Genomic DNA, 13877 nt, shown 5'->3' with positions numbered 1-13877 from the left:
ACTGTCACAGTATCTGTGTGTCAGGCAGAACCAAGAGAAGCTATAGGAATTCTGCTGGAGACCTTCTCCATCAGCCTTCCACATCAGAGGCTGGGTAAGAACTTGTCTGTGGCATTTAGCATTGGTCAGCAGTTAGTTCTAGTCAGTCTTCCAGACTGCCTGATCCATAGCTAGCTAAACCTGTCCTGTGGTACTGAGCCTTAGCATCAGTGCCAATCTGTGTGACTTCTCCCTCAGGTCTGCAATGAGAACTCTCTGTTCAAGAGCGAGGCCCGTTATCTGGTGCGCAGGAAGGACCCCGAGCTCTGGGCAAACGTCCTGGAAGAAAACAACCCCTTCAGGCGGCAGCTGATTGACCAGGTACAGCAGAAAGGCTAAACTTCCACTGTGTGGAGACCTTGGGACATCTCAGAAACATTAAGGAGCATTAAAGTAGCACTTTTCCCCCAAGGCCCCATTTCAACCATACAGAAGTTTATAAGAGTTTGAGTGGCAGGTATTAATTCTGACCTTCATGGTCAGAAGATTTGGTTACCATTAAAATATTTTTCCTGTCCTGTGGAGTGACCTGCCTCTAGTGAATTAGATCCCTGTCCAGACCCAGGGTGTGACTTCACTTCTGTTTCATATTAGCTCTTCCTTGCTGTCTGTGTCAAAATACTCTCAAAGTTCTGACACTTTAATTTGTAGTTCACTGGAATAGGTTGGCAAATATTTCATTTGGGGAAAACACTTAATACATGCCTGCCTTTAAATCTAGGTTGTCCAGACGGCTTTATCAGAGACACAGGATCCAGAGGAGGTTTCTGTAACTGTGAAAGCTTTCATGACTGCTGATCTGCCTAATGAATTGATTGAGTTATTGGAAAAGATTGTCTTGGATAATTCTGTATTCAGTGAACACAGGTAAGAGGAGAGCTTTGTCCTCAAGTTCAGACTATTCAGTGCCTTTGTTTAGGTTGTGGAGTGACCCAGGTTATTCTGGGTTTCTTGGTTGCAGTACCCAAGCACTCTTCCATGTGTATAATCAGGAGAAAAAAGAGAATTTAGAGTGCTCTGTGCTTTAAGAACAGAGCTTGTTCACACTATACAGTTTGCAGTGATGTACTGAGAAAAGAGAACATTGATACTGGTAACCAGTTTCTTTCTGAAGGCAAATGCCGGTGGTTCTCAGTCTGGGGATGAAAGGTTGTTGCTAGTGACAGCAAGTGGGTGTGTTTTTTCACGTGTACAATCCATGTCACTTGAGCAGGTGTTGCCGTGCACTTATAGCCTCTGCCTTCTGTTAACCAAAGGAACCTCCAGAACCTGCTGATCCTGACGGCCATCAAGGCTGACCGCACCCGAGTGATGGAGTACATCAATCGCCTGGATAACTATGATGCCCCAGATATTGCAAACATTGCCATCAGTAATGAGCTGTATGAAGAAGCCTTTGCTATATTCAGAAAATTCGATGTTAACACTTCAGCAATTCAGGTGAGGTGTGGTTCCTGCACGACAGTATAGAATGCTTCATTGGCCAGACATGGCTGTTTAATGGACAGAATGGCTGAAGCAATTAGCTTCATATTGCTTACACAGGGTGGTATATACACGCTAAGAGTTCTGTTAGAAGGGGCAGCGTTACAAAGCTTTGATTTTTGACTTGCAACTTCAATTTCAAACAGGTGCTGATTGAGCACATTGGCAACTTAGACCGTGCTTATGAATTTGCAGAGAGATGTAATGAACCAGCAGTGTGGAGCCAGCTAGCCAGAGCACAGCTCCAGAAGGACTTGGTGAAAGAAGCCATTGACTCCTATATAAAGGCAGATGATCCATCTGCCTACATGGAAGTTGTTCAGGCAGCTAATAGAAATGGTAAGGCAAAGCATCCTTAAACTTCAGATTGTTTGGATATGAGCTAGGTTATTGCATTTACATTGAGCAGCAAGGATTCTCAAGACTTATGAATTCTGATTCAGAGGAAATGGGAGCAGTACATGGAATTGATGAGTCAATGTTTAGTGAGATTCCTGTCAACAAGCTTGTCTGTGTTGCTACCCTAAAGACAGACTTTCCTATGGAGTAATTGGGACCGTTATCTAAAATATAGCCAAGTATAGTGTATTTATGTAGCTGTATGTGGCAGACTTGCTTGCCAACTGGATTGCAGAACAGTATCAAGAAGGTCAACCTTACATGAAGGTGACTTGGTGTTTAGCAGGGAATTCTGTAACTCAGGTACAAATGGCTTACTATCATGGTAGAGGAGATCCTTGAGCCTGCTAGTAAAAACTGTTCCTAAGGTGGGCAGGGTGAGCAATACAGAATGACTAAACACAGGATCTTAATTATCTCTTCTCTCTTCCAGATAACTGGGAGGACCTAGTGAAGTTCTTACAGATGGCCAGGAAGAAGGCTAGAGAGTCTTACGTAGAGACAGAACTTATTTTTGCTTTGGCAAAGACTAATCGTCTGTCAGAACTGGAGGAGTTTATTAGTGGCCCTAATAACGCCCATATACAACAGGTATGTCTTGACCACAGTTCCTGTGTACGACTTGCTGCTTAGCTGACCCCCGAGAGTTGCTGTTACCCTTGTTTGCCTTGGGCTCCTAATCCAGGTTGGTGATCGCTGTTATGAAGAGGGGATGTATGAGGCAGCAAAACTGCTCTATAACAACGTATCGAACTTTGCTCGCCTGGCCTCCACCTTGGTGCACCTCGGGGAGTATCAGGCGGCCGTGGACAGTGGCCGCAAAGCCAACAGCACGAGGACTTGGAAGGAGGTAACTTAAACTCCTGGGTTTTACTTGTCTCCAGAACGTGCTCTGTTGTTTGTTCTAAGTATGTTGCTTTAGCTCTGGTAGCAGCTTGTGAACTGTTCTGGCTACAGAGTATGTCTGCAGCTTTATAATGCGTTCCCTTGCCCGAGATATTAAAGCTTAATTTCAAGATTTAAAGCTCAATGTAGAATGAGTGGCAGATTTTCATTCTAGTACAAGAATTAGGGAAATACCTATTTGGAAGCGCTAATAAACCTCAAATTTGCTAAAGCATTGCAAAATAACATTCCCTTTAACATAAGGAGATTAAGTATTGCAGTACTGTCCTGTTAACTGACTGTTTGCTGACTGCCATTACAGGTGTGCTTCGCTTGTGTGGATGGAAAAGAATTCCGCTTGGCACAGATCTGTGGCTTACACATAGTCATCCATGCTGATGAACTCGAAGAGCTGATCAGTTACTATCAGGTCAGTCACTGTTAATGTCCTAGAAGACTTACAACAGCATACTATAAAACCCCGATACCCCGGGGGGCAGATGTTTAAATTAATTTTTCCTCTATCTCCATTTCCTCATGGCTACCTGCATTTTTTCTGTAGTAAATAGAGCAGTGATAGTTTTCACTGTCCCTTCTTTTATAATTCTGTTGCCTCATTGGAATCATGTCTTGCAGATCTAAGCACTTTCATTTGGAGAGAAAATCAAGGCATATTGAATTTAAGTAAACATGCATTTTAGCAAGCTTTAAATGCCAGTTGGTTGTGAATTTGCCATTAATCCTTATTTTCCTAAAATCCAGGATCGTGGCTACTTTGAAGAATTGATTGCCCTTTTGGAAGCTGCTTTGGGCCTAGAGCGTGCTCACATGGGAATGTTTACTGAACTTGCCATCTTATACTCCAAATTCAAGCCTCAGAAAATGAGGGAACATCTGGAGCTCTTCTGGTCTAGAGTTAATATTCCAAAGGTATGCAGTAAAGTAGCTCTGCTGCAAGTGAAGGTGGGAAGCTGTCAGTGAATCAAAGTGATGGATTTTTTTTGTTTGTTTATTTTATTAGGTGCTCAGAGCTGCAGAGCAGGCTCATCTCTGGGCAGAACTTGTATTCCTCTATGACAAGTATGAGGAGTATGACAATGCAATAATTACTATGATGAATCATCCCACTGATGCCTGGAAAGAAGGGCAGTTTAAAGACATAATTGCCAAGGTAAGTAACTAGTTAACTGAAGCAAAGTGCTTAAAGCTTCTTTCAGGACAGAGGCAAAAATGCACAACAGAATTGCTGTTTAGAAAATGAGTTTGCTTAAGCTACTACCCAGTTTTCCTGCTGTACTTAGAGCAACTTCCAGTTAGTTTAGCACAAAGAACCCACCTAATCTTGCACTATTTCTTTTCTGCTGTACAGCACATGCTGTTGAGTGGCAGCAACTAGCACAGAATGTTTTCAGAGGCTGCTCAGGATCATAGGTCACAAGCAAGAGGCCTGACCTCCTTAATACCTTTGAGCTGACTGCTGTCTTACTCTGAAGCTGTAACTGTTCTTGGAAGATTTCTCAAATGTTTCCAGCTGTTTCAATGTGAGAAATGGGCTGGGCAGTCCAGTGAATACAGCAGAGCATGATGAACTGAGGAATAGTTTAGACAAGATTTAAGACTGAGTATACTCATACTGATCTTATGGGTTTCAAGGAAACAAAGACTGTTCAAGGCTACAGCCTTTACTGCCTTTGGGAGCTGACAAATGGTCATATTAACTGTAGTGGGCTACCTGTGCCAGGATCTCTTAACTGTGGATGGGTTAGAACTGGTTTGTACTATCCCTGGTAGGCTGTGACTTCACTGTCTGGAAGCAGATGGCACAAGAAGCAGTCGTAAGATTAAACGAGAATTCTGAATTAGTGTAAAACTTCTGGCCTCTAGGAGAAAACTTAAGCCTTTGTTTAGGAGTCAGACTTTGCTGAGTTAAGTAGTCTGAACTAAGCACCTTAGGCTTACTTGTGTTTGCAGTACTAACTAGTGTCTAACCATGCAGGTGGCCAATGTGGAGCTGTACTACAAAGCCTTGCAGTTCTACTTGGACTACAAACCTCTGCTGATCAACGATCTCCTGCTTGTTTTATCTCCACGACTGGATCACACCAGGACAGTCAATTTTTTCTCAAAGGTGAGTTTAGGAGATGGGAGATGAACAAGAAATCCTCTTGCTCAAGTGTAGGATACTCCAGGCTCTGGCTGGAAAACACCTATCTGTTGGGTGGCTTTGCCTCCAGTATAAAGGACCGAGAAGCAGCCTGGTCCTGGCTTGATATTGGGAAGTGCTGGAAGAGTGAGCATAACTGGCCTAGGAGGCTGTTTTATTTTACTTCTGGCAATACAAGACCCTGTGTTTGAAGGGTCCTAACATCTTGTAGTAACAAGTGGGAACCTGTTTCAGGAGTATGCAGTGTCAGGATTGATATACTTAATCTTGTATTGGAAACCTCTTCCTTCCAGGTTAATCAGCTACTTTTAGTAAAGCCTTATCTGCGTTCAGTCCAGAACCACAACAACAAAGGAGTTAACGAAGCTCTTAACAACCTTTTAACAGAGGAGGAAGATTTCCAGGTAAGCCCCAAAACACAGATTGCTAAGCCTGAGGGATGCTCCTCTTTCTCCAACAAAAAAAGCTGCTGACACAGTAATTCCCTTGAGTAGAAGATAACACTTCTGCAGTGCAACAGAGAGGGGAGGTGCAATCAGGCCCTTTGTGGGCAGGAGTGTTGAGACATCAATGATTTGCAAAAAAGCAGATGCCACAGATGTTTTTCTAAGGACAAACCTCACAAAGGTCAGTATATCAGGTGTGCATACTCTGCTGGGCAGCACTTCTGTAAATAAATTAGTTTCTGGCCCCATTGGGTGCTGTTTGAAGACATGCTTTGTCTTTTAAAGGTAACTAGCTCTTTTGTGTCTGAAGTTAGTATGACCAAGTTAGCATCTTGCTTTGTTAAAAAATATCTTCTGGAGAGGTGCATGAACTGTGAGTAAGGAGGATGTAGCCATAGTATCGACATCCAGCTGGCAGAACCCAAACACCTGTGTACCATGACTAGATGTTTCTCTACTGCAGTTCTTGCCTACTGCCATCTGGCAGCACATGTGACAGCTCTGTCTGACAGGGTTTGAGAGCTTCCATCGATGCCTATGACAACTTCGATAACATAACGTTGGCTCAGCGTCTGGAGAAGCACGAACTGATCGAATTCAGGCGCATTGCAGCGTATCTGTACAAGGGCAACAACCGCTGGAAACAGAGCGTGGAGCTCTGCAAGAAAGACCGTCTGTATAAGGTGAGTTCATGAGGCTGAGGAGTCTGAGCTATAAAGCACAGATCTCCTGGATACTGAAATGTTTCCTGAGTTTCAGATCTGGAGTTCTAATTAATCTTAGCCCTTCACTTGAAGTTTAAGGAAAGATTCCTGGAGCAGAAGTGTTTGCAATTTCAAATGCGTGTCTTAAATCTAGTTTCATAATGTCCTGTACTTGGGGATCTATCTGTATCAGTCAATGGCATCTCTACAGTTACCTATATCAGTATGGAACATTCTCCATAGAACTCAAGACTTATGCCCATGTAAGGGTACAGATGGAACATGACTAAGGTGGTATAATCTTCAAGCCTGTAGTGAGCTGACATGGGCCAGTTTGTGCCTATTCTGTGTAAATATCTCCTGTCTTGCCACATGGCAAGCAGTTGATGCAATAATCTCTCTTGCTTTGGGTAATCCCTAATATCTAATGGTGAGGTAGGTGGGGTACCAGAGAGATTGTTTATATTCTCTGCTAGAAAACTAGGGAAAATCTCATCAGGTCACTTCAAGAACTTAAGGAAAGCCTCTTGGATAACATTAATAAAGTATGTGGTGTGCCTCAAAGCTGGTGTGTACTGTATCTTGCCTCTTACAGAACATGCCTGGTGTTAAAGGCTAACTTCATGGTATGCCAAATACCTGGCTTACCTAGCTAGCAATAACGTGTATACAAGGTGTAGAGCAAGATGTTGGCAAGGGTCAAGCTTAACTGTTGTTCTTTTCTGTAGGATGCTATGCAGTATGCTGCAGAGTCCAAAGATGCAGAGCTGGCTGAGAAGCTGCTCCAGTGGTTCTTGGAAGAAGGCAAGCAGGAGTGCTTTGCAGCCTGCCTTTTCACATGCTATGACTTGCTGCACCCAGATGTAGTCCTTGAGTTGGCATGGAGACATAACATCATGGACTTTGCAATGCCTTATTTCATCCAAGTGATGAGAGAGTACCTTACCAAAGTGAGTATTGTGTGGGCTAAAAAGCTAAGACTTCAGTCTGCTGTGTTATTTAGCATTATGCAAACCAGAGCTCTTTGTGTATATTTGGAATATTACTGTTCCTCATAGACTGAGTCTTCTTGGAGTTCTGTGGGGTTCATCACTTCAGGCTAGCTAGCAAAGTTTGTAAATAGATGCCTTGGGACTTGAAGAGGCCTAGTTAAACATAAGCGACTGTGCTTCTGAGAGCAGCTCCACAGCTGATGAAACTGAAAGCTTGGTGAGGACAACACATAGATCACTCTTACCTTTTTGTAACTGTGAAAGTAAAGTGCTCTGATTCTTGATACAGAGAATAGAGCTTTTGAGTAACTAATAGTGCACATTATTCCTGCATTGGCTATAGGAATAGACTGCTAAAGATGTTTTGGGGGTTTTTTAATGGAAAACAGAACTTTAGATGTGTAGTCTGGTTGTACAATACTTATACCAATAGCTGGTCCTCAACTGAGAGAAGAGAGATTCATGTGTGGTCCTGAAATGCTTGTCTCAAACAGCTCTAAGATACTAAGCTAAGGCCCTGCTTTAAAAGGCTCTAGGGTTGCTTAGGAGATTATAGTAAAGAACTTCATTAAAATGAGCAATTTAAAAGTGACTGCTTCAGGTTGCTTCTAATAAGTCATGTTAAGTATTCCCCTCTGAATTTTCTTGCAGGTTGATGGGCTGTTCTATAAGGTGACACTCTGATTTCAAACTCTTTGTGTTCATTTGTGTCCCTCAATATCCTAGGTTTCTTTTACAGGAATCTAGCTGTAGCTTCTGCCAGAAGAGCAGTGTAATTTAGCTCTAACTCATTTCCTGTTCACTTTCTAATGCTAAAAGGATAACTATTCACAAGCAGCTTGCAAATCCAACCAGACTCTGCTCCTCTTCATGGGAAACAGAAACAATTGAGGAGGACTTCAATGTCTGGGTTCCTGTTCACTGTATTACAGATATCTTGTGGCAGGGAGGATGCTGTTCATAAGCAACCAAAAGCAGTTGCCATGGACAGGATGTGTTCTAAGGACAAATTGCTTGTTACACTGTAAATTACTGCAGTGTGCAATAATTCAGGCATGGCGAGTTTGAGTAGTGCCGTGAAGCTTCTGTAAAGTTCTTGGCTGTTGCCATGATGAAATTACTCACACAGATCTTAAATGCCTCCTACTCCTGGTATTCCCCTCAGGAGAAACTTGCCACACAAGTTTACCTGAACCCCTTCCATGTGAGGTTTAGGTCTAAAATGATGTATTTTAAACTGCTGGTTGGATTTACAAGTAATCACATGTACTAAATACGGGATAACTTGCCAGAAGAAAAATCTGCATGGTGAAAATGGTTTACAGTGAAACTAATTTAGTCTGTTGAATTAACTGCAAAACATGGAATTGGAGAATGGGCTTTATAAGTGTGGTATGTCTAAAATTGTCATGTAACTAACTTCAAAAGCACAAACAAATAGACTAGTTTCAGTGGGGTGTGTACATCTTCCAGAACTTATCTGTCTTTTCTGCATAAAAAGGTGTTGAAGCACAGAATAGCCCGTGTCCCAGAAGGGGCCAGGCACACAGGGTATGATGTCACTCATCTGGAAAGCTTTCGAGCCACTTTTAGGCAGCAGAGCACACGGGTTTCAGCTTTCCCGGAGCTGCTCTTGCCGCGTGTTCGGGATGGCTGCTCGGCATTCCCGCTGTTTGCCCAGCGGAGGGCAGGACTGCGCTGCTGGCCAGGCACTGCAGGGCAGTGCGGGGGAAAGGCGAACCAGAAAGAGCAGGAGTCCCAGGAGAAACAGAACAGGACAGGTAGTTCCAAACGGGTAGCTGTCAGTTACTTTGATCCATAAGAATTTGGATAGCATTTGTAACACCAATTTTAGCGTTGTGCTGAAGAGCTGTTAGGCTGACAGCTATAAACAAACCAGTAAGAGACCTACTGCCACTCAAGTTACTAATTTGAATTGCAAACTTGAAAAAGTTAGGGAAACTGTTAAACACAAGATCTAGATAACATCTCTAAAGTGTAATAGAGCCCCCTCTCACAGCAGTTCTCAGACCAGATACAATTCTTGCAGTGGGAAAGGAGGATGAGAAGCAGCTGAAATATAGCACTGGGCTAAATGTAGGTTTGTCCTGGTTGTTAGTACTGCAGGTACCTAGATGTGAATCTCTGTGATTTTTTTTTTTTATTTTTTTTTTATGCCTTGCAGTCTTCACTCTCAGTGGTTCTGAGTTAACAGTGACTAGAATAGGGCCCCAAAAAGTGCTTTGTTTGGAGGTAATGAGTTCTCATCTGCATTTGAGAGCTGTTGTTTGTTGCAATATATCTAAAATAGTTGGGAAGCCAGGTTTACAGCATAGCTTACTGGGAACAGGCAGAGACTGGAGACTTCAGTAGTCTCCAGCTTGGACTAAAAAGGAGCACTTGATAGCTGAGGTACCAGGCATGAAAAGCTTCACACAATGGTGCAATTCCTAGACAAGGCCTTCATAAATGTCCTGTTCACTTCAATGTAGGTGGATAAACTTGATGCTTCTGAAAGCCTAAGAAAAGAAGAGGAACAAGTAACTGAACCTACTCCAATAGTATTTGGTAGGTGAAAGACTTAGTTTTAATTATTACCTGTTGTCACTCTGATATCTTTTTGTGGAGGCAATTTACATGACTGTGTTCAGTCAAAGTAAAGTGGTTTCAGCTGGAGAGTAATTAAATGGTTGTCTCTGCTAGATGAACTGCATAAGCTGTCGAAGTGACATCTCACTCTTACAGTAATTCTGCTCTTCAGCTAAAGTATTGCTCCTCTTACATGGCTCAGAACTCTACCTTAGGAATACTCTTTCAGTATGGTAGCAGGACAGGGGGATACCAGGGTGTTGCCAAACCCAGGAGTAACTTACAGAGCATGCAAATTCCTCCTCTTATTCCTGTCTGAGGAATGTGTCTGCTTTCTGCTCTTCCAAGTAGAAAGGCAGACTGGCTTTCTAGCTCACCCATTTTAAGACATGTGCAGCCAAAACACCATGGCTGTCCTCAAGTCTGCTGCTATTCTAGAAGCCCTTCTGAAGAGGCATTCTGCTAACAAGCACCCAGAAGTGGCTGGTAAGGGAAGGATGTGACTGGTTCACTGTCTGATATAAATGTTAACCTGAATTTAACATATGCATGAGGCATGTGTGGTCCTAGTGATGAAAACGAATCTGTCAAGGTATGTTCAGGCCTTTTGCAGCACTCTCCAGACTGTGAGACCTAACAGACCTAACTATTTGCTTGAATTGCTTTACTCTCCAGATCTGACCATGCATGGGTTAAATAATATTGGTTTGTTTGGTTTTCAGCATGGTCTCTTCAAAACAAGCCCACATTGATCATGCCCTCAAGATCAGTTGATAATATCTTCCCTCTGAGTCCTGCCTTGCTTTTGTAGCTTTCTGGTGGCAAGAGCAGATGGCCTGGGTGCCCACTCTGTGGTGCATGTTGGGTGATAGTGTGACTTGAGAGTGTCTGCTTGCACAAGGGCTGATTTTTAGCTAAAGCCTCACAATCCTGTCCCATAGTACACCTAGCAGTAGGGAAGCTTGGGATCTTGAACTAACTTTTTCTCTTTTTCTCGTGCTTTTCTAGGCCAGCAGTTGATGTTAACAGCAGGCCCCAGTGCAGTACCTCCCCAGGCAAACTTCCCCTATGGATACACAGCCCCAGGATTCACCCAGCCGCCTGTTTATGGTTTCAATATGTAACTAGCTCTCTGACAGACCTTCACTGTCTCTGTTCTCTTCCTTCCCGTCCCTCTTTAACTTCTCCAAGAAGTACAATGGTCCTAAAGGCACAGATGACCTTCTGTTGGCTGAACACACTTGCTGCCCAGCTCAGTGAGGAGACTTCAGCAGGATGCCTGTTACTGTTATTTATTGATTATTGTCCGGTTACATTTCAACCTCTGAAAGGCAGCTTTTGTTAATGACATTGTGAGACTCTTGTCTGAAGTTAAGGCACTATTTCACTAACTCATATAGCAATAACTGCTTGAGGCCAGGGGGAAGAGAGCATATTTTTCTTTCTTTTGCAAAGCCCATTGAAGGCAGCTGGGAAATTGCCTGGCACCAAGTTGTTAAAGCTCTAGTTGAAGCTACTGAAGTAGCAGGGTTGTTAACAATTCAGTGAAGCATCTCGTTAATAATGGATTGTTGAAAGGTTGTGTACATCTGAACTACCCCATTTTATTTGCATTCTTACGTGCAAAAGAAAATGGGCTTTTCTGATATTTGTGCTCTGAATGCTCAGAGGAATATTGGGAAAGTTTCTTTTTCTGGACAATAATGCTGTTGGAGTTCAATGCTGTTGGGGTTCAATGCTGTTGGAGTCTGTTCTATATTTTCTGGAGTAGATCTGAGACTTGAAGAAAATAAATCTTCTCATGCCAGAGAGCAAACACTTCCCAGATCCTTTTTGTTTAACAAGAAGAGAGCATGTTACTTATTGACGTTAAATGGTACTAAAAGACACCTCAGCTACGTGTGGCAAGAGAACATAGGAGTGTGCATGGACTGCCAAAGTACTAGAGATGCAAGAGCACAGCGTCAGGGTTGGGGAGGGGGGCACACTGCTAAATATTGAGGCAGTAAGGAGGGCCTTAATCCTGACTTTTTATTTGCACCTTTAACTGGTTCTGGCATTGGCTTCCTGCCACACCACGTTCTGACCCTGTCTGGTGGGCAGAGTCAGCACCCCCTGAACGAACAGGGGGCAGCGACTCAGTCCTGCTGTGCTGCAGTAGGATCGACAGCGTGTCCATCACCCACCTCTTCCTTTGAGAATGCCAACAGGGATGTATGATTACTTTGTGCCACTTCAAATACATGTATCATTAACGTTTTATGTACTTAGATAACAATGTATAATTTATGGTTATGAATCTTGTGCTAATCTTGAATATTATAAAAGTCCAACTATAAATGTAAAACTGCAGTATCCACCGTGTGGTTCTAGTCTCAATGTCTTGGGGGTGGGGACTGGTTGGTAGTACTACACTACCACTCATAGCATCAGGTTTCTTGATCTGACAGCTGAGGATGCCAGGCAGGAAAAGGCAGACCTGTGCCAAAGCACGTAACAGGGAGGGCCTAGCAAGGAACTTAAAGGGAGTTGTGGTCTCTTCACCAGACATATCAGCACAGTCTGTCACATGGGGAGGCCCTGCTGCAGGAGGCTGTCACATCCTTCCATGATTTCATTCACTGAACTGGGAAAGCTCCAGGCCTGTGCTGAGGGAGGTGCTGCAATAAATGTCTTCTCTGTGATACATGAACACAGCAGCAGTAGTGCTCATACTGAATCCTACTTGAACAGGGCAAAGCATCTTTAAGTGCAAACCACAGAGATTGCCACGGTTGTGGAATCTGTAACAGCAGGCTGTGCTTTGGCACAGTTCTAACTAGTGTGTTGTCTCTTTTGGTCACCCCACTGTGATGGCAATGGCACAGGGATGTGGTTCCACCCTCCTGATGATGCCAGAGTGCTCCAGGCATTGCTGTAACATACTAACCTCAACTTTGTACTGATTAGGATTCACAGGTCAGCTTGAAATGCCAGGCAGCTAAAGAGTTCAGGGAAATTCCATTTTATCCAGACTTACTCGTGGCAGGAATTAGCCAGGTAGCTTGCTGTTTTCAAGGAAATGTTTTCATCTTGTAACCAGTTTCTTGTGGGTGGAAAGGAACTGATGACCAGCTTAGTATGATTGTAGAACTTTCTTTCCTCTCAACTTAAAAATGTGCTGTGGCTTTTATAGCAACAAATACAAGCTGGTGATGGAACACGGTGAAGTGCTGATCAAATACTGGAACAGCTCCTGACCTGTGGAGGATTGAGCTAGCCTGGGGATCCTTAATAGCTTCAGCCTGGAAATCTAATTACAGGAGTGACTGAGTTCTCAAGGAAAGCAAAGCTGCCAGCTCTGATGAACAGTCTTGCTTTAGTTGCTCTCCTGGTATCTAAGATCTTGCTAAGTATAATGACTGTCTTAAATTTTGTGATCTTGCATTCTAAAATGCATTCAAAACCATACCCTCCCTGCCACTACAATGCAAACATACCTAAAATGTGGAACAAGCTCTTGCATAATGGAGTACTTCACTGTTTCTTTAGCAGTGAAGTTGTTCTCAGCAGGAAATAACCCCTCTTTTAGGGGGTTAAGTGGAGGATTTAATTCAGTTTATGAATTTATAGCGTCCAAGTTTTTGAAAACTTGGATAAGATTGTTCTGCAGAAAGTCTGCTTTAAAACTAAGCTTTTTGCTAATTCCCACCATTTCAGTGAGATGGGGCAGTGCTGTACTGTGGAATGATCCTTTCATGCAGAATGTGCTGCAGGGTGCAGCAGCTGGAGACCAACTTTTCCAAGTTTGTGTCAGAGAGTAACTTGCTTAAAAGTACATGCAGGCTTTTACTGCCTCATGCTTTCCCTCTGGGAAACCCAGTATGGATCTCATGTGTAATGGCTCTTGCTATTTGTCAGACCTTAAATCTTCCCCAACCTGGCAAACTTTGGGCAGCTACACATCTGGCACCAGAGAAGACAAGGAATTCAAAACAGAAATTTGGGAGGAATGCATCTCTGGGGTAAGTCCCATTTCTTACTGGCTACATAATTGTGTGATATTTTACAAGACTTCTCCCCCTCCCCTTTTAGGGCTCTATAATTAAACTGCAGTGTAGCAGAAGGAAATGCTCTGAAGTCATGTTGCTCCTTAAAAAAATAAAAATTCTAGGCAGATGAAGTCTGTTCAAGT

General features: G+C 43.1%; 1 protein-coding gene across 4 annotated transcripts in view; it reads left to right on the top strand.

The window, feature by feature from the left end:
• The window catches only part of CLTCL1 (clathrin heavy chain like 1), a 35447-nt gene extending 23389 nt beyond the window's left edge, over nucleotides 1-12058 (top strand). The window contains exons 18-34 of one of the 4 annotated variants that reach the window (XR_010435058.1): nucleotides 238-360; nucleotides 761-906; nucleotides 1296-1479; nucleotides 1671-1863; nucleotides 2357-2514; nucleotides 2609-2773; nucleotides 3131-3238; nucleotides 3571-3738; nucleotides 3830-3979; nucleotides 4805-4936; nucleotides 5266-5376; nucleotides 5931-6101; nucleotides 6851-7072; nucleotides 7766-7786; nucleotides 9607-9682; nucleotides 10055-10189; nucleotides 10712-10844. Coding sequence is in view for 3 of the 4 variants with exons in the window: in XM_064674794.1 (XP_064530864.1) it covers nucleotides 238-360; nucleotides 761-906; nucleotides 1296-1479; nucleotides 1671-1863; nucleotides 2357-2514; nucleotides 2609-2773; nucleotides 3131-3238; nucleotides 3571-3738; nucleotides 3830-3979; nucleotides 4805-4936; nucleotides 5266-5376; nucleotides 5931-6101; nucleotides 6851-7072; nucleotides 7766-7786; nucleotides 9607-9682; nucleotides 10712-10827 (2244 nt within the window). In the remaining variant the exon portion in view is untranslated. Of the gene's footprint in view, nucleotides 1-237; nucleotides 361-760; nucleotides 907-1295; nucleotides 1480-1670; nucleotides 1864-2356; nucleotides 2515-2608; nucleotides 2774-3130; nucleotides 3239-3570; nucleotides 3739-3829; nucleotides 3980-4804; nucleotides 4937-5265; nucleotides 5377-5930; nucleotides 6102-6850; nucleotides 7073-7765; nucleotides 7787-9606; nucleotides 9683-10054; nucleotides 10190-10711 lie in introns of all 4 variants that reach the window. The other 3 variants (XM_064674794.1, XM_064674795.1, XM_064674796.1) reach the window with 3 other exon arrangements.
• Nucleotides 12059-13877: the final 1819 nt, after the last annotated feature.

The sequence above is a fragment of the Pseudopipra pipra genome, chromosome 18, assembly GCF_036250125.1.
Source record: "Pseudopipra pipra isolate bDixPip1 chromosome 18, bDixPip1.hap1, whole genome shotgun sequence".
NCBI classification, from domain to species: domain Eukaryota; kingdom Metazoa; phylum Chordata; class Aves; order Passeriformes; family Pipridae; genus Pseudopipra; species Pseudopipra pipra.
Note: the sequence above shows the minus strand (reverse complement) of the source record. Positions and strands in the feature narration are given on the sequence as shown.